This window comes from Ambystoma mexicanum, chromosome 3p (assembly GCF_040938575.1).
Source record: "Ambystoma mexicanum isolate Mex_15411 chromosome 3p, UKY_AmexF1_1, whole genome shotgun sequence".
NCBI lineage: Eukaryota > Metazoa > Chordata > Amphibia > Caudata > Ambystomatidae > Ambystoma > Ambystoma mexicanum.
This window is the reverse complement of record NC_090925.1, coordinates 681,350,343-681,378,279: the sequence shown is the minus strand read 5'-3', so window position 1 is coordinate 681,378,279 and position 27,937 is coordinate 681,350,343. Positions and strand designations below refer to the sequence as shown.

Here is a 27,937-nt window from a genome sequence, read left to right as displayed (position 1 = left end):
CAGACAACTTGGACTAATGGGAAGTACTCCTCCTGTATTGATTATGTTTTAGTCAGTCATGAATTTTGGCCCAACCTCAGCTCCATCGATCTTGTCTAACTTAATCTTAGCGATCACCTGTTATTAACTTGAACTTGCGTTTTGGAAGATGGTAGGAAAAACTCACCTGAGGAAACTTCATGAGTGGGTCTCAGTCAACAACCAGGCAAACCATATTTGTTGGTGCGGATTCAACATAGAAAAACGTGACTTAATTATTTCCAAAGACCCTGCATGGTTTGAAGGTAGGCTCATTCTTGAGGGAGATATTAATGCAGCCTTCTCACAATTATTTGATCAATTAAAATTGCCCAGAACGAAGGATGCACGATATAGAACGGTACGTAACCCGTTTGATGTTGCCATACAACAGAGAAAGAAAGCGTATCTAAGCGATCGAGCGATCATTAGGAAACATATTGATCTGTCTGAATGGATACGCTCGGCCAATTTGATCTCCTTAACTACCAAATATGAAAACTGGGTGTGTCAACATCGCCATTCACTACATAGTGCCAAGTGGATACACATGTCTGAATTACTACACACAAATGATAATAGAAAGTTTTGCTCATTCTTTAGATCTTACCTGGCAGGTGTTTCCACTCATGAACTGAATCCTATCTCCGAGGTAGCTTGGTCCTCTTATATAACTTCTTTGTATTATAAATCCATAATAATGTATACCCAACATCCATTGGTATAAACAAGCCAAGAAGATTGGAGTGCTTTGATGCTGACGACATAGAGATGGTAATAATGAGACAAAAAAGTCATGAAACTATACCTAACATAGTATATAAAGCCAATTCGGCTCTTTGGCCAAAATTATTGGCAGATTGGTTTGATAGGATATTTGTTTCAGGCCTGATTCCGAACAGTTGGAGAGATTCCATACTGGTCCCTATTTATAAAAAAGGCGGGCCAAGGGATCACTCCAACTATAGATTATTAGCCATGCAGGATACTAGCTGTAAAATCTTTACGTCACTTTTTCTCAAAAAGCACAATAAATTGGCCGAAGAAAAATCCAAACAGGTTTCTGCAGTGGACACAGTACTATTCAGAAGAACTGTACACTGCGGTATCTGGTCTCGGATACTATTTTACGAAAATGCAAGCTGTAGCTATTCCTGATTGACTGTTCCAAGGCGTTTGACTCAGTTTGTCAGAATAAAATAACGAACTGGGGCGTTGATCCTGATTTACAATGTTATATTAGGGTCTGTATAGTGACACAAAGGTGTCTATATATCTGGTACAAGAGGGAACACTATCAAACTAAATTAAAACAAATGTGGTATTAAAGCAGGGGTGCATGCTCGCGCCCCTGCTTTATAACCTATATTGTTTTGGACCTAGAGCTCTAGTTGAATGGGGTGCGAAACCTTCTGCCACAAATTGGAATAGAGTCTGTCCCCTGGCTAATGATTGCCGACGGTGCTTGGTTGTAAAATCAGGCACCACGGGCCTTTTGTATGAAAATAAAATGATGCCATTGTGGAAGTGGTGGCCTGTTATGTCTATCTCAGATTCCCCCTTTGTATATCTCCTACTTACTCTTATTATGGTGGCTTTATTATGTCTCGTATATTTAAAAAATGGCTCATGATAAAGCACTTTGCTATTAATAATGGAGGTAATAATTAGGAAGCCCTAATCAAAATGTACTTAACTAGTATAATCCCTGCACTTACCTTTGGCCTTGAATTGATTTCAGAACCCTATGTGGGATGCTTGGAGCAGTTTGAGTGAAAAATCCTTAGAACAATATTAAATGTTCCTCAGACAACTCCAGTCTAGGCCTTACGTTGTGAGCTGGACCTTACCTCATTTCGTGCTCAATGGCTGTTAAAACGTTGTAAGCTTTATTTCTCATTATTACTTGGGAAATCCCAAGAAAACACATTGATGGCCCTTATAGCAAGGAAGTTGGAAGCAGAATTTCCCAATACGTGCCAATGGGTGTTGAAAATAACAGTGTGTCGACTTTGTGAAGATGTTAACTTTCCAGTGCATGTGATATCCGATATGCCAGATTATATCAATATTCTCAAAAAGAAGACTTGAACATGGGACAGGGCAGGAACTATTCAAAGGCTAGGTAGCTAAAGCCGCTATTCTGAATACTGTCAGCAAGGATTTGGTTCCAGTGGCCCTTGCTCATACTTGTTTAAGATCTGCGACGGTACATTGAGAGAGTTCATGATTTACATTTGCTTGAATATTTTGCCCACTTTCGCATACGCTGGAAGCTGGCTGGGCTTGCCGTTTGAGGACAGACTATGTAGACTCTGTCATGGAGCGGTCGAATCAAATCGCCACATCCTAACAAAATGCACCCATCTAGAATCTTATTTGCAATTAGTCAGTGAACTGATAAATGTTCAGGATGACCACTCTTGAAGTACTTTGTACGGAGCATCCTCATTGGTCATTACGGGAGCAAGTTATTACGCATGGAAGGAAGCGGTAAAACGTTTGTTGGGTGTTTAGATTGATTCGTCCAAATCGCCATGTGAAGAAATTGGTTTGTAAAACCAACCTAAATAGGATGCAGTGGGTCCTGCATGTATGCATTCTTTCAAAGCAGAGTATACCAAATTAATTTCAACTTTAACTCTGAATCATTGTATGCTGGCAGAGACACTGTATTTCTATGAACACGTGTTGTTATTATTTCTTAATTGATTATATGCTTGAAGTGTGCTGTTTATCCTTTTTATAATTGTTGTGATAATTGTTATTATAATATTTATATTTATATTTTAAATGTATTCAACTCTGTAAGGTTTTTGTAGGTTAACCAAGCGCACAATAAAAAAAAAATAACATTTTAAAAAGACAGTAAAGTAAGAGCAGAAGAAGGATCTACGACTCGAGACTTACTGCGCAATGCGGACGCATGCTGATAAAGTTTGTCCAAGAGCGCTGATGCTCTTGTTTGTTTGTTTATTTATTTATATAGCGCTCCACACCCTGAGGTATCTGGGTGCCTTTATAGGTTACTTGTAATTTGCAATTTGCATAAAGGATCAAGTACAATGTATAATAGTTACAGAACATGTTTACATTATTTACACGATAAGATTTAACAATGTTGTAAAATCAGGTGTATACAAGGCACATTTACATAGATACAGTCAATATCGTGTTCTTGCTAATGAAAAGCGTAACAAGTTGGTGCTGGTCACGTATCCTGAGCTAGAAGCCTAATTTTGGTACTTTTCCTAAAGCTAGAGAAGGACTGGTCCGCTCTTAAGGTTGTAGGTAAGGAGTTCTAGAGCTGGGCTGCCACAACAGGAAAGCTACTGGCCCCTACTTTCTTCAGTTTGTATCTGGGGACCTTCAAGCAAAACGAGTGCAAGGTCCTCTTAGGGCGAGTCGATGTGTTTATGACAAGTTTCTCCATTAAGTATTTAGGGGCTGAATTATTTAGGCATTTATAAGTAAGGGAAGCAGCTTTCCCACCAACTTGTGCTCCTTGGCTGCAGAGGCCACGAGAACACAGAACACTCGGCTCACTCCGCTCGCTCCGGTAGGAAAATGGTATTTGTATCCTTAGTCGCCTCCCCCAAGTAAAAAACGGTGAAAACAGACTTTCCCCTTTAAGCCACGATGTACGAGCTGAATACAAATGCAACTAAGTGTCCCCACAGAACACTCGGCTCACTCTGCTCGCTCCGGTAGGAAAATGGTATGTGTACTCTTAGCCGCCTCTTCCATGTAAAAAACTGTGAAAACAGACTTTCCCCTTCAGCCACGATGTACGAGCTGAATACAAATGCAACTAAGTGTCCCCACAGAACACTCGGCTCACTCTGCTTTCTCCGGTAGGAAAATGGTATGTGTACTCTTAGCTGCCTCTTCCATGTAAAAAACTGTGGAAACAGACTTTCCCCTTCAGCCACGATGTACGAGCTGAATACAAATGCAACAAAGTGACCCCACAGAACCCTCAGCTCACTCTGCTCGCTCCGGTAGGAAAATGGTATGTGTACTCTTAGCCGCCTCTTCCATGTAAAAAACTGTGGAAACAGACTTTCCCCTTCAGCCACGATGTACGAGCTAAATACAAATGCAACTAAGTGTCCCCACAGAACACTCGGCTCACTCTGCTCGCTCCGGTAGGAAAATGGTATGTGTACTCTTAGCTGCCTCTTCCATGTAAAAAACTGTGGAAACAGACTTTCCCCTTCAGCGATGTACGAGCTAAATACAAATGCAACAAAGTGTCCCCACAGAACACTCGGCTCACTCTGCTCGCTCCGGTAGGAAAATGGTATGTGTACTCTTAGCTGCCTCTTCCATGTAAAAAACTGTGGAAACAGACTTTCCCCTTCAGCCACGATGTACGAGCTAAATACAAATGCAACTAAGTGTCCCCACAGAACACTCGGCTCACTCTGCTCGCTCCGGTAGGAAAATGGTATGTGTACTCTTAGCTGCCTCTTCCATGTAAAAAACTGTGGAAACAGACTTTCCCCTTCAGCCACGATGTACGAGCTGAATACAAATGCAACTAAGTGTCCCCACAGAACACTCGGCTCACTCTGCTCGCTCCGGTAGGAAAATGGTATGTGTACTCTTAGCCGCCTCTTCCATGTAAAAAACTGTGGAAACAGACTTTCCCCTTCAGCCACGATGTACGAGCTGAATACAAATGCAACTAAGTGTCCCCACAGAACACTCGGCTCACTCTGCTCGCTCCGATAGGAAAATGGTATGTGTACTCTTAGCTGCCTCTTCCATGTAAAAAACTGTGGAAACAGACTTTCCCCTTCAGCCACGATGTACGAGCTGAATACAAATGCAACTAAGTGTCCCCACAGAACACTCGGCTCACTCTGCTCGCTCCGGTAGGAAAATGGTATGTGTACTCTTAGCCGCCTCTTCCATGTAAAAAACTGTGGGAACAGACTTTCCCCTTCAGCCACGATGTACAAGCTGAATACAAATGCAACAAAGTGTCCCCACAGAACACTCGGCTCACTCTGCTCGCTCCGGTAGGAAAATGGTATGTGTACTCTTAGCCGCCTCTTCCATGTAAAAAACTGTGGAAACAGACTTTCCCCTTCAGCCACGATGTACGAGCTGAATACAAATGCAACTAAGTGTCCCCACAGATCACTCGGCTCACTCTGCTCGCTCCGGTAGGAAAATGGTATGTGTACTCTTAGCTGGCTCTTCCATGTAAAAAACTGTGGAAACAGACTTTCCCCTTCAGCCACGATGTACGAGCTGAATACAAATGCAACAAAGTGTCCTCACAGAACACTTGGCTCATATTTATTGTCCGAGAAAAACGAGAAAGGCAGAAATGTCAGATTTGAGGGACCCCAGTTTGGCCTGAGAGCAGCAAATCTAGATGGGAATCGTGGAAAAAATGAGAACGTGAGCAGGAAACGAAGCAAGCAACCAAAATCAATGCGAGGGGGCATAACCAGTCCTGGAATTGGACCAGATTTCCCAATTTGGAAACCAACAAAAACGAATCCAGAATCCCGTGCCCCAGCTGCCGCACAAAGCACCTGCAGTTATCAGCTGTTCCCAGTGCCCCTAAATTAACTTTCTTGCTCAGAAAACCTTTGCTATGGTTGGCCTTGGTTTAAGCACATTGAAGTGCAATTAACATGAGATGGCCACAGACACAGCAGCGAGTGGATGATGTGACAAGGCCAGTGGGCTGGCTTTAACATGAGGAGATGATACCCTCTAAGATGGAGGTGGGAGGCCTACCAGAGAGCAATCCAGAGCCAGCCCCTCCCATGAGGAGGAAAGTGGCAGTTAGGAGGGTTCCAGTTCCTTGCCCTCCCCTTGTGCCAGCATGCTGTTATGCAGTCCATGTTTGTCTCACGCCATGCTTTCTAGACAAAATGCTTGCCCGAATCGTTCTGGTTTTTTGTACAGTCGGTGAAACAACTATCAGCCAAGATCATCAACAGCAGTAGAGCAAGAAACCCCCCAGCACCACCAGCACTCCGAACATCGTTGGAAGCCTTGACCCGAGTCAGAAACAGCAACCCTCCCGCTTCTAATGCTACCAAGTGCTCCCGCGCCAGGAAGGAGAGAGACAGTGGAGAGTGAGTGCACCGGCAGAGAAAAGACTATGTGGTGTTTGGGGTTCGTGGTGCAAGCTAGAATCGGCCTTCCAGGAGGTATCTATGGGTTAATTTCCCTTGTACACATCCTCATCTTCATCAGACCCAGGAGCTCCTTCCTTATCTCTCCTGAGTTAAAGGTTTCTTTTAATTTGTTACATCTCTGGGACATTCCCAAACCATCCTCCGATGACACCCACAGCCGCGATCACTTCCCTGATGCATATTCCTTATAGTGCTCTGTACTGACTGTGCATTAACAGGGTTGTCATTGTTGCCTGATGGCGTCTACCTCACAGCATGTCCCCAATATAGTGGATATGGGATCCCAAAGACACGTAGACGACCCAGCTCTTACATAAACATCCATCTGGTGTCCCGTCATGCAATGTGACTAATCACAGGAAATGTTTCTGTCTTAGTCCCAGGCTCGGACTAGCTTATAGGGCAATAGGCCCATGGCCGAACCAAACATTCAATATGCTTGTGTGGGCCCGTTTTTTTGGGTCAAAGCAGGGCACTTTTTTGGCCAATGTGGCCCAGTTTGACGGCTTAGTTCATTATGCGGCTAATAGTTTTGACCGATGTTGCTGAATAAATATTCTTTAAAATGTGCAATGTACAGTACATTGTATCAAAAACCTCCCCACTGGGTACTATTCAAACAGTGTCACAAAAGGAATGAATTCCATTTGCAACTGTGGGGCACTTTTTTCGTTAGTGCCCGAGACAATTGTATGCCCCAGTCCAACCTTGCTTAGTCCTAGTTTGTACGCAAAATATCCTAATAGGAAGCTTTCCACTCGCCTCTTAAGAGATTCCGACCGTTACCTTCAGGGGGTTAACCAGGTCATCTAGTGACATGTTTGGCCTCTGTGCCCTTCCCAAGACTGGGTCCAAGTCTTTTTACTTCCAACTGTCAAAAAGGTTGGCATTCATTTTACTGATGGATTGAAGTATGAAAAGTGTTGCTTGATGGAATAGAATGCATGGAGGGTTTTTTCTTGAAGTGCTTTTATTGTCAGTTTACAACTTCCAGATGCAGTAACTCTAAACCTCAACATATCAGTGTGATTGACTTCACCATTTGGCGAGCTATGACATGAAGTTGGTGCGCTCGTAGTCAGGTTAGTATGCGCAGCCACATCGACTAAGAAGACGCTGCCACAGACTGAATGGGGGCAGTGCTCATATTCCACACCTATACGGCTAGATGACCCATTGAGACAGAAGCTTACTGTTAAGGGTGTATTCCTTCTCAAACTGTCCAAAGATAAGCCATTCATCAAATAGCAGGCTGATACCTACCATGCTCCTTGAGTACAACCCGTATAGGAAGTCATCAAAGATCCCCAGTCTGAAATCTCCTCCCATGTGGTCAGGGGAAGGCAGCCACTACCTGATGGTCCTGACCCTGGGAGTGGTATTCTGAGTGTTGGTTCACATGGGAGGAGAAGGCTGTCGGGGGAGGTGATAGCTCTGACATGGGAGACGTGGTATTCTTTCCTTACATGTGAAGAAGAATCCATAATTTCAGAATTTCTAATGACCTGTTGTCATTCATCAGAACACTTTCATTCTAGGCTTTTGAACCCTACTTTGGTTGAACATTTTAATCAGAACTTTACTCCTCATCTACATATGCATACTCCCTCTAAAACTCTTTTGACATCTGAGTTTGATGATTGTTGTTATGTAGGGAAAAGTGTTCAACAAAAGCACTTAAAAACCTATGGCAAAACCTCAGACTCCAATTCTCAGAAAGCTTTTAGTACTGGGATGAAGAAGAGGAGAAGATCAAAAGTGCTGCCAAGAAGAACGTGCGGTCTAGATGTTACTCTTTCAATCAACCGGGTGGGACATTTAAATCGTAAAATCACCTGCAGGTGAGAAAAGGTGAAGGTGAAGGAGAAGTTGTGTTGTGCTGATGAGTATTCGGAGCGGGAAGCGCGATCATGAAGGAAAGCAGGAGCATGGAAGGAAGTCCAGCTAAACTGGAGAGGTGCTCCCGAGTTGCAGAGAATCGCTCTGTGTCGTAGTGTCAGGAGACCCGACAGTGCCTGGTGAGCTCAAGGGAAGTGTCGCGCAAGAAAAGGCAGCCGCAGGAAAGCTGTCAACTGCGTTGTCAACCTGAAGGGCAGCAACCTTACCGGCAAAGAAGTGTAACACTGACAAAGGAGCTGAAAGAGCATTTGCCAGTTTACCGAAGCTCTTCCTGCAGCAATACTGCACTGCAGCAACGTGAGACGATACAGAGATGCCAGAAGAAACTGGTGAGTTTGCCTAATGAGAGAGGTAACCCAGAGGTGCTCCAAAAGAAACAATTGCAATTAAGGGCAAGTTTTGAATACCGACCAAATACAAATATGGAGAGAACAAAAAGGCAAACATGGTGCAGTTCTCCTGACATGAGATGTCTGTTGGGGGGAACCTGGAACCAGCCTTGCAAAATTACTTTATAGAGAGAACAAGTGTGCCATTGTGGCACAATTCCCCTGAAGAGAGATGCAAATTGGGAGAATTTAGAGCCAGCATTGCCATAAGCCAAAAGACATTGTAAAGAGAAGCAAAGAAGACATGGTTGTGCAACTGTCAGTTTGGGGAAACTTGGAACAAGCATTGCCAAGAGCCAACAGACTTTGTAAGAAAGGATAACAGAATGAACTTGAACAAACCCTCATATAAGGGATATCTGTATGGGGAATTTTGGTGCAAGCGCTAATTGAACTCAAGAAAAGTTATACCACTAAGAAGGTATAACTATGTGATACTAAAGGGATACCTGGCAGGGGAGTATACCAGGGGATCTATATGAGTTCGGAGGAAGATATTCCTGACAGGAGAGTAAACCAGGATTTCTAGAGTCTTCAGTTGCACATTTTTGGAAAAGAGATACCTGGCCAGAGTGTATACCAGGGGATCTACAAAGGCCAAGAAGGGGGATATTTCTGGCAGGAGAGTAAACAAGGAAATTCACTTCAGTAAGGGATATCCTGGCAGGGTAGTAAACCAGGAATTCCACTGTTGTGTTGAGAAGGAACCGTGTTATATTAAGTCTCTATTGAAATATTTTTGCTTAGCCATCCTCAAAATCAAATTGAACACTTTTACTTTGCTGTTGAAAGTGAAACGTTTTCTTTGCCATCCTGAAAACTATAAAATGATTTCAACCCGTGCGACAGAAGGAACATTTACTTTGCTATTTTGAAAAGAACAACCATGAAATAAACATGGTCATTGCTTTTTTTGGACCTTTGGTGAAACTGTATCTTTCAGAATACCTTTTCCTGAAGCAGTTCATGGGAAGGGAAACTAAACTCTGGAGCCAGGAATTGCTTTGTTGAAATGTTATATATTTATGATATTACCTAAATTGAATGAAGTGGAAACAGAAATGCTACTATATCCTTTTCCTGTTTTTGTATGTGTGTGTGAGGGTCAGATGTATGTTAGACACAAGGTCAATTTGCTTTAGTTTTTGTTTCTTAGGCAGGAACATCCTCTTTTGGTTAGGGCAAGATATGCTTTTTTCTAACCCCATTAATAAAGATGGCTAATATTGACAATACTACAACCTTGTGTCTGCCTCTCATTGCTGACCCTCAGAGTGGACTGACTCATAAATGTCCAACCCACTGAAAAGGATAGCATCAGAAAAATATCACAGATTGACTGGGCAGAGGAACCAACCTCTTCTAGCACCCTGCAGGGCTACAGTGACACACAAGGACACAATACACTAATTCCTGCGATTAACCCCCCGCACCCTTTCCAAATCAAGAGGTCTATCTTTGGTTGAGACCAATCATTGCACTTGTTCATATTAGATGTGGTGGCAGCAGAGAGGTAAAACATGTCAAGACATGGATTCCATTATAGACCTCCTCTGAGCCATTGGAATACTCTGTTCTCATTCCTAACATTCTGACTTGAGCCACAATAAGAGAATTGGCACAGAAGCAATTGTCTCTGGATGTTTAATAGCAGAGAGGAACATATGCTCCCCTGCCTTGCAATTCTCAAACTAACAAACAACAATCAAACTCAAAATGTTACTAATTTCAGGATCAGTAAATTAACATTGCAAGGTCCGTGTGTGTGTGCGTGCGTGCGTGCGTGCGTGCGCGCACGCGCGCGCTCGTTTTCTCCTGCAATAAATACACATTCCTTTTAAGTGCCACAACTCCATGAGGTAAAATCCTTATAGATCATGGGATGGTTCAATATCGTTTGGGATAATGATTGTTCCCCGACACCTTCGTGTTAAATTGGGGTGGGACATTATTCCATGATAATGACCCCTCCATTGGTCTAGAAAGCTACTGTATTGTCTCCTTTACAGTAATGAGTATCCTGCGCACCACTGCACTTTTAGATTCTTTTGACCGAATGTCCTTACTAGAAGGAAACATTTCGTTTTTTCCCTGCAGGCTAATTGGAAGTAAAAAGACTTGGACCCAGTCTTGGGAAGGGCACAGAGGCCAAACATGTCACTAGATGACCTGGTTAACCCCCTGAAGGTAACGGTCGGAATCTCTTAAGAGGCGAGTGGAAAGCTTCCTATTAGGATATTTTGCGTACAAACTAGGACTAAGCAAGGTTGGACTGGGGCATACAATTGTCTCGGGCACTAACGAAAAAAGTGCCCCACAGTTGCAAATGGAATTCATTCCTTTTGTGACACTGTTTGAATAGTACCCAGTGGGGAGGTTTTTGATACAATGTACTGTACATTGCACATTTTAAAGAATATTTATTCAGCAACATCGGTCAAAACTATTAGCCGCATAATGAACTAAGCCGTCAAACTGGGCCACATTGGCCAAAAAAGTGCCCTGCTTTGACCCAAAAAAACGGGCCCACACAAGCATATTGAATGTTTGGTTCGGCCATGGGCCTATTGCCCTATAAGCTAGTCCGAGCCTGGGACTAAGACAGAAACATTTCCTGTGATTAGTCACATTGCATGACGGGACACCAGATGGATGTTTATGTAAGAGCTGGGTCGTCTACGTGTCTTTGGGATCCCATATCCACTATATTGGGGACATGCTGTGAGGTAGACGCCATCAGGCAACAATGACAACCCTGTTAATGCACAGTCAGTCCTACTCTATGTAAGTGAGATGTGGGAACCAACACTGAACAAAACTCCCAGATGAATGTACACCTACAGTTTTGCAAACAAGTCCTATGTGTTCACTGACACAGGCCAACTCATGGTGGAGAGCCGAACTCGTGATATTCCCACTGCTGTTCAATATCTAAAAGCGTTTGTTGAAATGTTGGTTCTATATCAAGAATAGCAACCCAACCTCCTTTATTTAACAGGCATTGCAAGGCCATACAGGAAAACCCTTGAAACAGGTATTACGATTCTGCAATCTTACTGTAGTGGAGCCGCACAGTTTCCCAGCATAGGAAACCAAAGACATGTGACAAGCTCTAAAGAAACAATGCACAATGTACTAGAAACCAGCATTAGGACAGCACAAAAAGCTAGAAGGCCACAGATAACAGGAGAAAAACTTTAAACTTGTAGAATGTTTAACTTTGGTTTCTAAATACACAGTCTGCAAATAGAGACTGGCCAACACAGCTCAAACAGGGGAGCAGATGCTGTCAACAATGTGACCTAGGAAACATAGAGATTAAGAGTCACTTTCCCGTGCACTGTCCTGTATACAAAGACATTGTGGACACTTATTTCCTCACCTCTGCAAAAATAAAGAAGTATTTGCAATTAGTACCCAGTGGGGCGTGGCTTAGTCCTCCCAGCCAGTGAGGAGGCTCAGAACGGGGGCTTTACCACAAAGTATTGCCCCCGGTCTGAGACTGCTCACTATCGGAGGCCGCTATTTTCCACTGCCAGAACACAGCGAGGGCACATCCCCCCTGCGTGACCTTCCCCCACCCAGAAATCCCTTTTCCACATCTCCTCTCCACCACCCACCCCACTTACCTGCACTTCTCTGTCCTCCTACGGCGTGTCCTGACCCGGCAATGGCTACCATGGATAGGAAGATGGGACTACGTGTAGTTCCTTCTCCCCGTTCCATGGAGGCCATCTTGTTTTGTTTTTTTTTTTTTAGAATGACCACCATGTAAAGGTAGAAGGGACTACGTAGTCCTTTCACAATTTAAACAATAAAACTATTACTATCCGGTACATCGTATTGGATACTAACAGCAATATTGCTCTCACAGGGGGGTGTGGAGGGGGCATTACCGGGCTTCCTTAGGGCTGCTACCTGGTCCAAGGGCATTACCTGGCCTGGTAATGCCCCCGTCCCACTCGGGTAATATTACTTAAGTAAAACAGGACAAGCACAGATTTGCATCAACCGTAGACAACCACCAGAATTGGCAGAGAGGACACCAAAATATGTCTCTGTATGTCACCACAGAAGACAAAATGCATAAAGCAATATGGATTTTCGGAAACAAAGCTGAAAACCAACATCCTCTCTGCTAGGGGAATGTAACATTTTATGTATCCCATGTATTTACTTTGGCAATATTTGTGTAACATGGGCCAATAAAGTAACTTGTATTGTGTTATGTTGAATAGAATTCCCTGACTTTGGGCTGGCACTGACCATTGGTTGGCATATAAGATGAACACACTGACCTGATGCTGCCAGTGTAGATTCCATTCTCTGCAGTCGTTACCACCTTGAATACCATGGCCAATGGCCGACTTGCGCCTGACGACAATATGAAATCAACACTCCCGATGGAAAAGGACACCTCTCCAAGTTGTCCAGTGTCTGTATCGGTGGCCTGGAGTAGGTGTGGAAGCAGACAAGAGTATAGATGGGACAGGGATGCACAAAAAGAAGTACAAGAAGGGTTAAACAGAAAATGTTGTAGAGACAATTTATGGGTAAAGGGTTATGGTTAGAGGGTTGGTGGATTTGGTTTTTGGGTTGCAGTTAGGTTTAGCAGTAGAGATAGAGGTAGCAACACAATAAGTGTTGGAGTTGGTACGTCAGTTGGAGTGGTGATTTGTGGTGGGGTTTGGGCATACGGTTAGCAGCAGGATTAACAGTTAGGGTTAGCAATAGGGTAAGAGTGGTGAGTAGGGGTAAACCAGTTGAGTAAGTGTGAGAGGTTAGGATTAGCAGTTGGGTAAAAGTGATAGGTTAGGGTTAGCAATGTGCCAACAGTATTAAGTAAGGGTTAACAATATGGTAAGAGTGAAAGGTTAGCACCAGAAGTTGGGTGAGTCATAGGGGTAGCAGTAGTGTAAGAATGATAAATTTAAATTAGCAGTTGGGTTAGAGTGGTAGTTTAGGATTAGTTGTTTGGTTAGAGTTATACATTAGGATTAGAAATTGGGAAAGAGTGATGGGTTCAAATGAGCAGTTAGGTTAGAGTGGTAGGTAATGAGTAGTAGTTGGGTTAGAGTAATGCGTTAGGGTTAGCAGTCAGGTGTGGGTTAAGGAGTTACGGTTGCATCAGGGGTTAAGAACAGTCACAGGTGGGGGTCAGCAATCAAGGTTGAAGTTGGGATTTGAGTTAATGTTAGGATGCAGGGTTGGATTTGGAGAGAAATTGAGGAGTGGATAAAAGGAAACAAAATAAAGAAACAAAAGGAGAGAGCACAACACAAATGTGAATGAGAATGGTTTCAAAATATGTTTCATACTCATCGTTCGATGTAATAAATTCAGGTGCATTGATAAGCTTGCTTCAAACATACCAAACAACTGAGTCAAATTATTGCATTTACAAAATCCCCACAAATAGTTCAGGAGGGATAATACAATACAATACTGTTGCTGTTAAACATATGACAAATCATTATTATTCATTAAAAAAGACAAGCGTCATCATATCAGCAATAATCCAAGAAGCAACAGGAACAGAAGATGTATTATTTTTATATAAGGGATATTTTCTCCCTGGGTAAGATGAATGTTACGTTTTGTTGAACAGTTCTCATTAGGCACTTCTATACCACTGAGGAGGTTTCTTGACGTTAAGAGCATCACCAGGTGCACCACAGTGATTACGATCTAATGCGGGGGGGGGGGCATAAACATGTTCTAGGGTTTATGCTCTTTTCATTTGGTTGTCCATTGAATTCCACAGGAATGGAGCAGTCTCTGTATCCTTGTTTTTTTCTTAAGCTTCCACTTGAGGTCAGATTGGCATTAGATGACCCAATGTGCATGGGGGGCATAGGACATTACATTGTCTCCAGGTACTTAGCGTCCTGAGGCACACATTGCCTGATAAGTCGTGCATGGAATCTTGAACTCGATTTGTCTGGCAGGCAGTGCAGTGAGCACAGAGCCGGGGTTGTGTGATCATATTTATTGAGGAGGACCAGCATGCTTGCAGTAGCTTTCTACAGTCGGTGTACTTTGTATATCAGATGTTAGGCAGAACCAAAGTGAAAGCTACTTGCATAATCAATATGAGAGAGCACAAATGGACATTTCTCCTGGGTCCTGTGCGTGAAGGACAGCAGTAGAAAGTTTGTTTAAATGTTTTGAGGCAGTAAAATCCCCTTTTAACCACACCTATCTGTGGTGCCATTGACAATTCCCTGTCAACCAGAATTCACAATCATTACAGACCACTGGTACAAAGGGAGTAGGGAGAGTGAGGCCTGTATGGGACCAGGGCCGTTTTACCATTGTTAAGCTTACGGTTGTGCACGCCCATTTATTTATTGGTCATTGACACGCAATTAGGCAGACCTGGATTGGGAGAAGAAGCGGAGTGTCATCCGCATAACTGACCACTCTGACCCAACCTGTGAATCAGTTGGATTAATGGCTTTACCTACTTACTGATTAGGAGTGGTGACAGGAGGCAATGCTAGGGGACGCCATCAGCCATTATCACCTTACACCCTTCAGTCATTCAGGATGGCAATCTTAACCAACTCAATCAAAATCAAAATCGATGAATACTTTTTTCTATTTTGGTTGCAGTTTGAACTGAGATGGTTCTCAAAATGGGAAACTGAGTCTTCTTCATTCCTGGGATGCATTTCCTGTTTTAGCTGTACTTTATACTAAGGGCATTCTAACATCAGGTTATATTTTTATATGAGATGAAATCACGTATCCTTGAACTTTCTCAGCAAGGATGAGTTGAAGGTATTTTATCACCAAAGGAGTTTGAGTTTTTCAATTCCTCTGAATGTCGTATCCCTCTGTTCTACATCCTTCCCAGAGTGCATAAGGATGCCATAAACCCCACCGGACGACCTATTGTTTCCAACTGTCGATCTATTTTGGAAGCACTGTCAAACTATGTTGATTTTTTTAACTAAACGGCTAGCTGCTAATACTCTTGGTTACTACATGGAATCTCTATATATCAATATTCCTCAAGATCAGGCTATTAGTATGTTACAAGAGGGTCTCAATAAGCAGAATGTACCCCACATCATGCCCACTGATTTTTTAATTGACTGTGCTTCTCTTGTCTTACAAAATAGTTTTTTTTATATTTAAACAGGAGTTTTGCAATCAATGTACAGGCATGGCTATGGGTTGTACTTTTGCCCCTAACGTAGCTATCCTCTTAATGTCTGCATTTGAACAAACACACATTTCTGGCTGTAATAATCCTTCCATAAATCAATTGTTTCAATTAACAGTACATTGATGATATTTTTATCATCTGGGACAATACAGAGTATAATCTTCTTTTTTTTGGCAAACATCTTGGATATTATTTTTAAGTTTATTTTTAATTCTCACTCTGTATTCCTTTTTTTAACTACTTATTAGGCATAGTGATGGTAAGAGAGGGGTTGATCTATTTTGAAAAGCTACAGAGCGCAACACAACTTTGCATTTCTCCACCCACCACCCGAAGGCATTGCTTTGCAATTTGCCATAAGGTATGTTTCTGAGACTGCGTCGAAACTGTACTCAACTACTTTCATTTGATACACAAGCTAATATTTTGAAACATAGACTGTTACTTTGGGCATACTAAAGAAATTAATCAAACAATGCAGAAAAAGAGATTGATATACTAATAAGCACACTATGTTAGAAATTGGACCAAACACCCGCCAGCAGTCTGATTGTCTAGTATGTGTGACCACTTTTTTCCAGTATAGTAATGCCATTACATGAGCCATCTTCGAAAAATCCAGTGTATATTTCAAATGTTGGATTCTATATTTCTTTTGAGAAACCTCTCTTTGCATTCAAGAAAGGGAAAATTCTTATGCAGAAATTGGTCAAAGCCTCCAGGATACTACCCCCCAAAAGCTTCTACTATTCTGAGCAAGTGGAATATGCCTTTCTTAGGACACATCCCATGTGAAAACTGCATTGCCTGCCAATTTTCTAAATGCATATATTCTTTTGATTATGAAGGTAAAACATGGGAATTACATTCCTTCACTACGTGCAAAAGTCAGAACATAATATATGCCATTTGATGTCCTTGCCAAAAGATGTATATAGGTAAAGCTGCATATGCAGTACACCTTCGTATTAATGAGCATCATTCAAAAATTCCAACTGGACAGTCACTGCTCGTTTGGTCTCTAATTTTATTAAATTTAATTACAAAGTGGAAGATATCAACAAACTCGTCTATACAGAGCAGCTGTGGATTTTTTATTTGAAGACCATAGAATGGGGTCTCAATCTGCTGGACGAGTGGTAAGCAAATATTTGAATAGGTAGAGACACTGGTACTATCTTTTGGCTTCAATATGGTATCACTTTTCTTTGTAATACTCTTCCATTGAGACAGCTAGTGAAGTAATTAGCCATAGACTTGCTAATGTCGATGCACCCATGTATTTGTACTCCAAAGACATTACAATGGGGTATATCATGTGTGATAATCATGAATTCAATAGGCACAGGCACCGTTCCAAGGGGTCCACCAAGTTTGGCATGTACACAATATAATCTCCTCATGTAGTCCTTGCTCTATGTTAACTTTTTTGGAAGCGTGTTTCACACCCACGTTTCTAGAAAGCAACCATTAGCGGCTATTATATAGCAGACCTGTTGCGGTTCAGCCTCACCTACCTCTGAATCGGACCTATAGGCATGCGCCCACCGCTTTTGAAAGTTCTTTTTATTGCTGCCGTATGGCAGACTACGCGGCCACCGTCACGCCCTAATCTGACCCTAGGGAAGTGACTTTCTCTATAAACTACATCAGGAGGGTTCTGTTACTACAGAGACATGCTTTCTCTGTCAGTTACCAATTGGTTATAGATTGAGTACAATTATTTCTTTTTTTCTGTGGTTACGTTGTGCAGTGCTTGCTGTCACTTCAGCGTTGGGTGGTGTGAATTGCATGAGGGCAGTATAGGATAATTGCCCTAGATGTGGACTCACTTTGGGTGAGGTATTGGTTGTCGTGTTTAACAGAACACTTTATTGATTATGGTTTCCCCTCCATTTTTCAGGCTATTACTGAATTTCTGGTCTGTTGCCAGTGAGAATTGAAAAATATTTTTTTCTTCAAATATGTCTTTTTCAAACATGGGTCAGCCGAGCCCTCAGATTGAATTGGCCTTACTCTACATTTTTTTGTTCTAGCAATCTCGCACCCTGATGAAGATGTGCCTGAATGAGCTTTCTACATCGAAACTGGTCGGTCTGTTATCTACAGTGGCAAGCACAGAGCTTCATGCTGTAGATGGTTCCTAATGAGATGAAACTTGTTTCATAATTTGTTCCTAATGAGATGAAACTTGTTTCATAATTTTATGTACTTGTTACCATATTGTATATATTTTCTAATGTTATATTTATTGATGATTGGCACAACATTCTTGGATGCACTTTAAAGACTGTTTATTTTGATGCACTTTAGATTTCTGTCTATACTTTCTAAATGTTTACAGTATTCAGGGACGTCATTTCACCAAAATGCCTGGGGTAGCGGAAGTGACATCACACGACCCTTGACCTCTGATGACATCACAGGAATTGATGTCATGTGACCACACCCCAAAGTGGCATCACGGGAAGCAATGGGACACAGCCTTTCACCCCTTGATAAAACACAAAGTGGCATCACATAGCATTGTTCCTAAGTACACTATGAAAAATATGGGCCCTCATTACAAGTCAGGCGTTAAAGGTTTAACGGCACCGTCGGCGCCGTTAACCCTTAACGCCTGATTCACACTTTAACGCCTGCTTTTTGCAGGCGTTAAAGTCCAAGGCGCTAAGCGACCTTGGTGCTAATTACGGCACCGTAATTTACGGTGCCGTAATTAGCGCCTTCCCCATCCCCATTATGCCCTATGGGGCAAAAATGGGAATGGGGAAGGGTGAATGGGGAATTACCGCCCCACTCACCTTGGAATGGGGCGGTAATTCCACCATCCACCATGGCGGAATCCGGCATGGACCATGGTGCTAATAGCACCATGGTCCACCGCCTGACTTTTAATGAGGGCCATGGTTATGATATCACTAATGTGATATACATTTCATAAAATATATGAAATTATTGTATGAAATATCATAAAACATATGATATTAATGATACATATGGATCACCATATGCATCATTAATATCAGTGTTTATAGGGCCATATTACAAATTACTGTGAATGCAAGCAGACGTCCAAGGCCAAATGATAAGAATGTGTCATTATATAGCACTTATGCTTAATAACTTTATATAGAACAAATACACATACAATATCACCCAACCTGTGTTGGTACTCATTCATAGACCTCAGAAGGATGAAAGGCTGAGTTGGCCTTGCCAGGATTCAAACCTGCAACCTGCAGATAACAACACATTGCAGTAGCGAGGGCTCAACCCACTGAGCTATCATATTGGCTACAGCTATCTTACCGGCTATAGTAAAATGAGCAATTAAATGTCTGAATGTTCTCCCTTGTTAATTTGCATAATTTAAGTAACGTTGACCCTCACCCTTGGTTACTAGGGGAATCCAGATGTGGACCCCTTGCTCACTGTTCTTAGTGAAGCACAGCTCCACCCTACTGATGAGGTCCAACCAGACCGAAACACGTGTCTGGGGTTGCTGTTGGTACTCTTGTTCAGAGGAGAATTGCCTAGCATTTTGGTGCTGGGCTGCCCTAGGGCAGGACAAAGACTGACATGTTTTGGATATTTCTCCTCTTTGAAAGATAGTGAGCAAAAGACTCTGGGTAAGTCTCTCGTAACCAGGACGAAATGCCTGGCAGAGGGACTCCCAGGACCCCCCTTGTTAATTTGAATGTTCTCAAAGTCAGAAAGCTAATTACACTCTGCAGTGGATACCAATAAACTAGTAACTGAGATTTAACAGCAGGCCAGTTCATCTGCAGGTCTGGTGCAAAGTTGGCAACAAGTCAAGCTTGCGCGGATTTACTTTACACGCTTCAGAGGTTGGCAAAATACATACCATTGGGAGGATTCATAACACTGTATTAAAGAATTTAGATTAGTGCTGCGAATGAAGCGCACTCACACAGCATCCCGTACTCTGGGCACTCTTTACCAGATACATGCAAACAAACACCCTGAACAGCATGCCAGGGAGATAGGAAAGATTACAGCAAAGCCTTAATTATGGCACAATGAAATCAAGGGCCGCTTTATGTGCTATAGTCATACATTTCTACACTGTACACAAGCTTTTAGGCACAAGGATTGTGTCAAGTGACTGAGGACACCAAGATGTAATCTCTTGTGATGGTCGTAACTGAGACAACGGCAGAAAAATAATACTATAACTGCAACTTGCGAAAAGCAAAGTACATAGTGTGAAATGGATGCTTATTCTACTCCAAGGGCCAGATTCATGGAATTTTTTGCAAAGTACAAAATTACTGTGCACTGACTTTGCACTGCAAAATTACAATTTGCACACTTCCATGAATCAGGGTTTCTGTCGGCAGCGCAGTCACTTTTCAGCAGTGCAAAGTCACTTTGAACCATGCAAAAAATTCCATGCATCGGGCCCTTAGAGTAGAATAAGCATCCATTTCAGACTATGTATTTTGCTTTTCGCAAGTTGCAGTTATAGTATTTTTTTCTACAAAAAATACTTTTTTCCCGATTTTAGGGGTACCAAGGGAGACCACAGGGGTAGCAAGGGAGTCCTCAGGGGTTGCAGCTGCGACCCCAAAATGACATCACTGTCAGTATTGTGTAGTACATTACTGTAAAAGATGTTTTTGTTATGTACAATTTTGATGTAAGCATTTTAAGTCACGTATGTCTGTTTTTATATGGTTCAGTATATGTTGCAGAAAAAAAACCTCTGCTGCGCTGTGCACCATAAGATTAGCTTTTGCATTCATTTATGCACAATTAAATGATGTGTGAGGTGGGGTTGGGGAAATTCCACTATCGCCAGTACACCGCAGACTGGCATGTTAAAGGTTTTTTATACCGTGCACAGGTGCCACTTGAGTGGCCTCTCGGCGCTCTATCGACTCTGCGGAAGTAAGGAAGGGGGTGTAAGGTTAGAGGGGGTCACCGGAAAAGAGCAAGGGAGCCGTGATGTGTTGTTGGCAGCTTCTGTTTGGATGGACCGTTCACTGAGCCTGGGTGCAAGATTCGGGAGGAGGCCGTCATGTGGTGTTGTGCAAGGTTGTGTCCGCTCTGTCTTGTTGTTGCAGTGTTGTGAAGTAAGTGTGGTTTGCTGTGTTAAGGAGTTCTTGTTGTCTTTAGTGCAGTATGTGAGAGGTACGAGTTGAGTGTTGAGTGTGGCGATGGATTCCAATGCTGGACTTCTAGTCCGTTGGCATGGTGAACTCTGGTCACCGGCTACGTTGGTCAGGTGTCGTTCCATTCCCCTGAGGGATTTCCTTGGCGGGTTGGGGGTTTCTATGACAGAGTTCCCTCAGGTATTTGAGTTTCTAGTGGGGACGTGGTGGTGCTGAGTTTAGTACCCCTGTGTTGCCCTTGCTCACGGGCTGGAGATTGTTGGCAGGTTTCTTGCAGATCTAAGGTTTCTGATAGGGGCGGGAGTGAGGCTTGATGTTGTCTCCTCTAGTCAGTCCTGACTTGTGCTATGCCTGGGGAATGTGGCTCCCTTCCCCCCTGCTTCACTTTTCCTGGGCCTGCTTCCCATCCCCTGTCGATTCTGCCTTGTCCATAGCCTATGCCCGGGTGTTTTCTGTTTGTATTGGTGGTGGGGCTGGACTGTGGGGTGCTTCTCTTGGGTCTTAGGCCTGACTTGTTTTTCCTTGGTGCTTCTCTTTTTTCCCATGCTTGCTACGTTGTGTGGTGTGCAGGCGTCGCTCCGTCGATTTCGTTGTGCTCAGAGTTGAACAGCCAGAATTGGGCCAAAATTTCAGCCCACCAACTGTTATGGGGCTGGTGCATCCTGAACATACAAACACACTTTCGCAAATAGATAGATAGATAGATAGATAGATAGATAGATAGATAGATAGATAGATAGATAGATAGATAGAGAAGGAGGCATTATGCAGTGTCACTGCCCTCCTGTGGACAGTTTAGAAATTCTCTTCAATGGTGAAGCAGGTACCTGCTTCAGGATTCGCAGAGAGGAGACTACAAGAAATAAAGAGCCTAAACATCTGTTTAATAAAATAATTTGAGCAAGTTAAGAGAGCTGCGACACCCCAACCATTCATCCTTTTTTGCACACTCCGTCGACCAAGGGAGTAACAAGACGTAAATCAATTCACGTCATCTGTGCCTTGAGGAGAGGGAATAGGCAGGTCGTCTTTTGGAAAAGTGTTCTATCAGCACTGTACTGGAGGCGACTTCATTTGACTGTGACCTGACATACACAGAAACATGTACCTCCCTCTCCAGAAATTCGGGAAAAAGCAACTGAATGACTATCAGTGTTCTTTCTCAATATTGATGTTGGAAGAAAGCATGGAAAGAAATTATAGTGTTAAGTGGAAAGGAAAGGAAAAGTGGAAGGGAGAGGGAGGGAGGGAGGGAGGGAGGGAGGGAGGAAGGAAGGAAGGAAGGAAGGAAGGAAGGAAGGAAGGAAGGAAGGAAGGAAGGAAGGAAGGAAGGAAGGAAGGAAGGAAGGAAGGAAGGAAGGAAGGAAGGAAGGAAGGAAGGAAGGAAGGAAGGAAGGAAGGAAGGAAGGAAGGAAGGAAGGAAGGAAGGAAGGAAGGAAGGAAGGAAGGAAGGAAGGAAGGAAGGAAGGAAGGAAGGAAGGAAGGAAGGAAGGAAGGAAGGAAGGAAGGAAGGAAGGAAGGAAGGAAGGAAGGAAGGAAGGAAGGAAGGAAGGAAGGAAGGAGGGAAGGGAGGGAGGGAGGGAGGGAGGGAGGGAGGGGGGGGGGGGAGGGGAGGGAGGGAGGGAGGGAGGGAGGGAGAAGGATTTCTATAAGTATAGTTTAATTACCTGAACAACAGCCACCTGGTACTCAATAGGGGCAACATCTGGAACTACAACTGAGGAAAACAAGAAGAAAGAATACACTATTACCAACATAAAAGCATGGATGGATCAATCGATGGATGACTGGGTCGGTGTACAAGTGAAATGGGTGGATGGGGGTTGGTTAAATGGATGTATGGATGGACGGACGTGGGTGGATGGATGGATGGGATGGCTAGATGGATGTGTGACTGGGCCGATGGATGGATGGATGTATTGGTTTTTAGTGGCTAGTTAGATGGCTGGACGGATTTGTGACTGGATGGATGGATGGATGGATGGATGGATGGATGGATGGATGGATGGATGGATGGATGGATGGATGGATGGATGGATGGATGGATGGATGGATGGATGGATGGATGGATGGATGGATGGATGGATGGATGGATGGATGGATGGATGGATGGATGGATGGATGGATGGATGCCTGGATCGGTGAATGGGTGGATGGTTTAGTGAATAGTTGGATGGATGGATGGATGGATGGATGGATGGATGGATGGATGGATGGATGGATGGATGGATGGATGGATGGAACTGGGAGACACTCATTCACACATAGGATGAAGTGATGCTTGAGGGATAGGGGTGCTCTCACCAAAAGCGTCTTCAATATTCAGGAACACCGGAGCATTGTCGTTGGCATCCTCAATGGTGATAGTCAGGGTCACTGCAAAGAGCAAGGAAGATCCTGTCACTCAGTGAGCACGAGCTCCAGTTTACATCTAGGGGGTCACTGGCAGTCACGGGGGACACTAGGTATGGGAGTCAACAGTCCTCTGATGACGCTTCTCAGCTTTGCCAGTCTTTTAAAGGCATTGGTAGAACATATTTTGCGTTTTTTATAGGGCACGCATCTGTTCCGAGAAACAAAGTTGTGTTTTTTCATTCATGAAAGAATTCTGATATTCGCAATTTCTGATATTTATGGGAACATAGTGCCTCATTAGTCCTCTTTTGGGACTGGTGCACTCCATACTCCCTCCCCAGGTTAATTCATAGCACCCTACGGTAGAATAATATCACATTTTTATATAGTGCTTCTAAACACTTCAACAGTTGTGCTTTTTTTCCAACCGAACTTATTGCTACTCAATTTAGTGACCATGAAAGTATTTGGGGCTGAGTAGGCCAGGCCAGGATACACACGTGGGCCTGCACAGTGCACGCAGATCTCCCATGCAGGAGCTTAGCTCGCTGAGCTATATAAATGGCTATATGGCAAAAAAGATAGTCACTAGCACACCATTCTCAAAGTACCTTTCTTTGGGAAAGGATGGGGCTTCCGCTTGGACTGAGCCATCAGATATACACGAATCCATACCTGTGTCAGTGCTTGCCCGCAGCTAGGGCTGCAGCTCTGACTGTACAGTCCTAGTGCCTCCTGCTGGAAAGCCCCAGCACTGCAGATCTAAAACTATCGACAGCTCTATACTAATAAACTACACGTCGCCTGCTGGCGGAGGAAGGCAGAGCAAGGAGGCCGGGGATGCTGAAACGGGCACGAATAAGCAGCACGCCACCCTTTACAGAAACGTCTGCATGGAGAGGCTGAACTCTGTGGTCACCAAAACACCGCAGAACGATTTGTACTACAAATCCAGCATTCTGCAGTTCCTGGCACTTGGATAATGTAATCAAAGTTATAATTAAAAGCCAGCCCTGTGTCTGCCTCTAAACTCTGCAGCCCTGCAGCTTTCCCTCGTGGGTGGGCGTCTGCACCTTCTCAGAGATCTCTGCCAAAGACATCATCTGAATAAGCACGTAGGTACTACAGTAGCGGTGCGTTTGCACCCTTAAACTCAGACAAGACCATTCTCTGTCTGGCCGCTAGGTGTCCCTGCTGAACGAGGTTGTTTCTCCTTTCTGCAGGACAACTGTTAATGCCACACCTAGACTAGCAGGTGGGTGTCACTGCTGCAGGGCTGAATTTGAAACCCTGAGATGCCAGGCTCCAGACGGAAATGCATACCCATGGCCGGGCTGTTAGCCTCTGCCCTCAAACACGCTCTTACCGTTGTCACTGTATCGGTCTCCCAACTGTGTCAACGTATCTTCCACACGCAGCGTCAGCACCACGCGGTCACACGTCTCGAAGTCGATGGCCTTGCTGTCATTCACAAAGAGGGAGCCATTGTGGTAAAGCTGGAACCAGTCCTGGCAGGTGTCCCCCGCACTAAGGCGCCCCTTATAGCATGCCACTGCGAGCTCCTGGAAGAGCAGAAGGTGCTGTGTGTCCTTGTCGAAGGCCCGGAGTGTGGTGACCAGACCGTGTTGGGTCCCATTCTCTGAGACGCTCACTCCTTGCAGAGAGGCAGCGTCTACCATGGGCGGTTCGTCGTTGATGTCAATCACGGAGATGGATGCATTGGCTGTGGATGAGAAGATGACGTTGTTGATGCCAGAGTCTTGGGCCTCAATGACCAGGGTGAAGGCCTTCTGGACTTCGTAGTCCAGGGCAATGTCTGGGTCGACCATGATCTTCCCCCAGTATTTCCCAGGGCCCGCTGTGGAGGAGCGGATCAGGAAAGTTCCAGAGCTCCCGCTGAGGATGCGGAATGTGATGCGATTATTGATCTCGGTCTGGTCATCGTCTGAGGCTTCCACGCTGCCCACGTCTGCGCCTGCAAGGAAGGAGACAGCATTTATCAAATGTGGACAGAATTTGAGGAGTGTGCCAAAAGGCGGGCGGGGTGAGCTTCCCTGTCCTTGCTGCTAAATTATGGAACTCATTGCCTAGCCCCATTAGGATCGAGCCTTCTTTCCACTCTTTTAAGCACAAAGCCAAGACATGGCTTATCTCCCAGCATGTCTAAAGCCATCATACTGTACATTGACTGCTTTTGTTAAATTGTTTAACTGTACCTTGCTGCTCATCTGTTACTGTAACATAAGATCTGTGTTCATGCTGTTTGTAAATACGTGTAACTGACTATATGTAACTGTAACATAAGATATCTGCCCAGATGCCTTTGGGCCAGACGCGCTCTACAAATAAAACAAATACAAATACATCATGGAGCAGGAAGCTGGGACGAGTGCAGAAAACAGGAAGGGCGGGATGGCCACGCTGCATCAGAAAGGATGAAATGGGCTTCATACTCCAGGGAACAGGGTGGGATGTCTGTGCAACTTCATAAAACAGTATCTTTGTCTATACATTTCCACAGCAAAGGGTAGGGGGTTGTGATTCCTTAAAAAGAGCATGAAAGGTCTTGCGCCTTGAAACACCATTTGCTGTATAGGTGCTTTATAAATACCCAATAAATAAATAAATAAATAAATACTGCTAAAAAATAATGGCAGATATGCACTACACCAGCAAATAGAACATAGAGACTATGCGTGGCTCTCCCAGAAAAGAGGTGGGTTACTGGGGTAGAAGGGCAAGTGGCATGAAACCTGTGGCATTGATGAGGGCAGGCCGGGGGTTCCCAGGTCTTGAATGCCTGTGGTATTCTGGGTAGTTTGTGGCAGTGACACTTCTGGGTATGCTTCATCCAAAGTGGAAGCTCCAAGATCTTTTAGATGGCAGCTCTGGGTCACCAGGAGAGATGCGGGCATGGTGTGGGAAGGGGCGCTGGTGATGGAGTTACAGATGTGGTGGACCGTGCTCTGAGCGGCTGCACCAATGTTGATGTGTTGAGGGTGATGCTAGTATGGAAAATGCTATTTTTTGTATTTGGTGTCAGTGTGTGTGGTGCCAGGGGGATAGCAGATTGAACTGGGAGTTGGTTAGTTGGGGAAGGGAGAAGTAAAGTCTGGAAGGAGTCCTGTTGAAAACGCAGCATCAACCATTTGCTACCAACGAAAACAGACCAGGAAGTGCTAAAAGACAGGGTGGGCTTTGCTATGCAAGAGAATGGGACGGGGTGTGTGAAGAGGTCAGGCCGGCCAGACTCTCAGCAAGATACATATGTGGAAAGGGGGGAGGTCCTACCTTGCTCACTCTCAGTCACGTTGAATTCATAGTTTGTGAAGGTGAACACTGGAGGGTTATCATTCAAATCCTGCAACAAAGAAAGTAAAATGCTGAGAAACGTGGGACACAAGAGTGTGACAGTATGCCAAATGGGCAGTCCTAGAGCCATACTGCCCCAGTGCACGGCAATGGAGTAAGGACGTGCAGTGTGCCCAAGTATGAATATTGCAAAACAGAGTCTCATAGCCAGAACATCACCAAAAGAAAACTGCACTCTAGTGTGGCAATTATTTTATTCACTTAGAGTTTTGTACAGCACTGCATGAAGGGCAGATGCTGCCCGCTGCTCTCCTCTCATCCACCTGTACCTCTGTACCCATCCTCCGTGCTCCTCTGTATCCCACACACCGTGGTATATCTGTTCTGCTGTATTCTTCTGTAAAGCGTTCCGTTATGCAACTGTACTGTTGTGTACCTCTGTAAAGAGCTCCGCTGGTTCTCGAAAGCTAGTTCCGCACTCAAAAAATACCATCAGGGCCGGCCCTAGGATTTGTGGGGCCAAGTGTGGCATATTAAGTGCAGGACACCTTCATTTGCATTTGATGACATCAGTGACATCCCAAATAAGGACCACTGCGTATGTAGGCAGGAGCGAAAACATGGTAAAATAAATAAATACATATATATCTATATATATATATATAGATATATATGTAAACACATGGAGGATAGAAAAAACCTGCACTCCATGCAGGAGGTCAGTGAATCCCAACAAATGAAAAAAAAAACTCGAATCCAGATAAGTGGAAAAGTCGAGTTTAATGAATGGTAAAAAATACAAAATAAATGGCAAAACCACACAGCAAGCAATACAGGACGCCTAGGCAGTGTCCTTAACGACGCGTTTCGCGCTTCCCTGAGCGCTTGATCACGTTAGGAGGACGTGTTGAAAATGAAAGTTAATATTGTAAACTGGTCCTTCTTCCATGTTGCCAACCAACCTAAGCTCACAACCTTGCATGAAACCATAGCGGCCATTTTAGAGTGTGGTCAAGAAGCTGCTTTAACCATAGAGAGTGCAAGTTTAGATACAACAGTAAAATACAGAGCACATTAAAATCCCACACTATAAATGCTGAAACGGAAAGTTGATAAAAAGACAAGTCAGACAATACAGTGGATGTCAAAACACGTTGCTGTACAAGAATTAGTACACATGAGCAAAAATTAGAATTAATAAAAAGTCCGTAGCTGTGACATGGTACAAATATATTACTATAAGCGCGTAAAAGCTAATCATGCCAGTGGCAGGCAAGTCTAAATACATAAATGTGTAAGGATGAAATGCAAGTGCATATCTTCGCTAACCATGGCAGTATGTAATATATGCTCCCAGAGTAGAAAACAGCTTGGACAAACCTATATGTAACTTGCACGATAAAACCATATAGCAAACTGCAATATAAAGTGCTAATGCATTGGACCGTAAACGTAACACATTAACCATGTAACCTAATCAACAAG

General features: G+C 43.8%; 1 protein-coding gene across 1 annotated transcript in view; it reads right to left on the bottom strand.

The window, feature by feature from the left end:
- The window catches only part of CDHR2 (cadherin related family member 2), a 552,802-nt gene that overhangs the window by 128,231 nt on the left and 396,634 nt on the right, over positions 1 to 27,937 (bottom strand). Inside the window, exons 18-22 of the mRNA XM_069651470.1 lie at positions 26,432 to 26,501; positions 24,507 to 25,115; positions 23,090 to 23,161; positions 22,453 to 22,502; positions 12,772 to 12,923 (exon numbers count right to left, since the gene is read on the bottom strand). Coding sequence (XP_069507571.1) covers positions 12,772 to 12,923; positions 22,453 to 22,502; positions 23,090 to 23,161; positions 24,507 to 25,115; positions 26,432 to 26,501 — 953 coding nt within the window. The remainder of the gene's footprint in view (positions 1 to 12,771; positions 12,924 to 22,452; positions 22,503 to 23,089; positions 23,162 to 24,506; positions 25,116 to 26,431; positions 26,502 to 27,937) is intronic.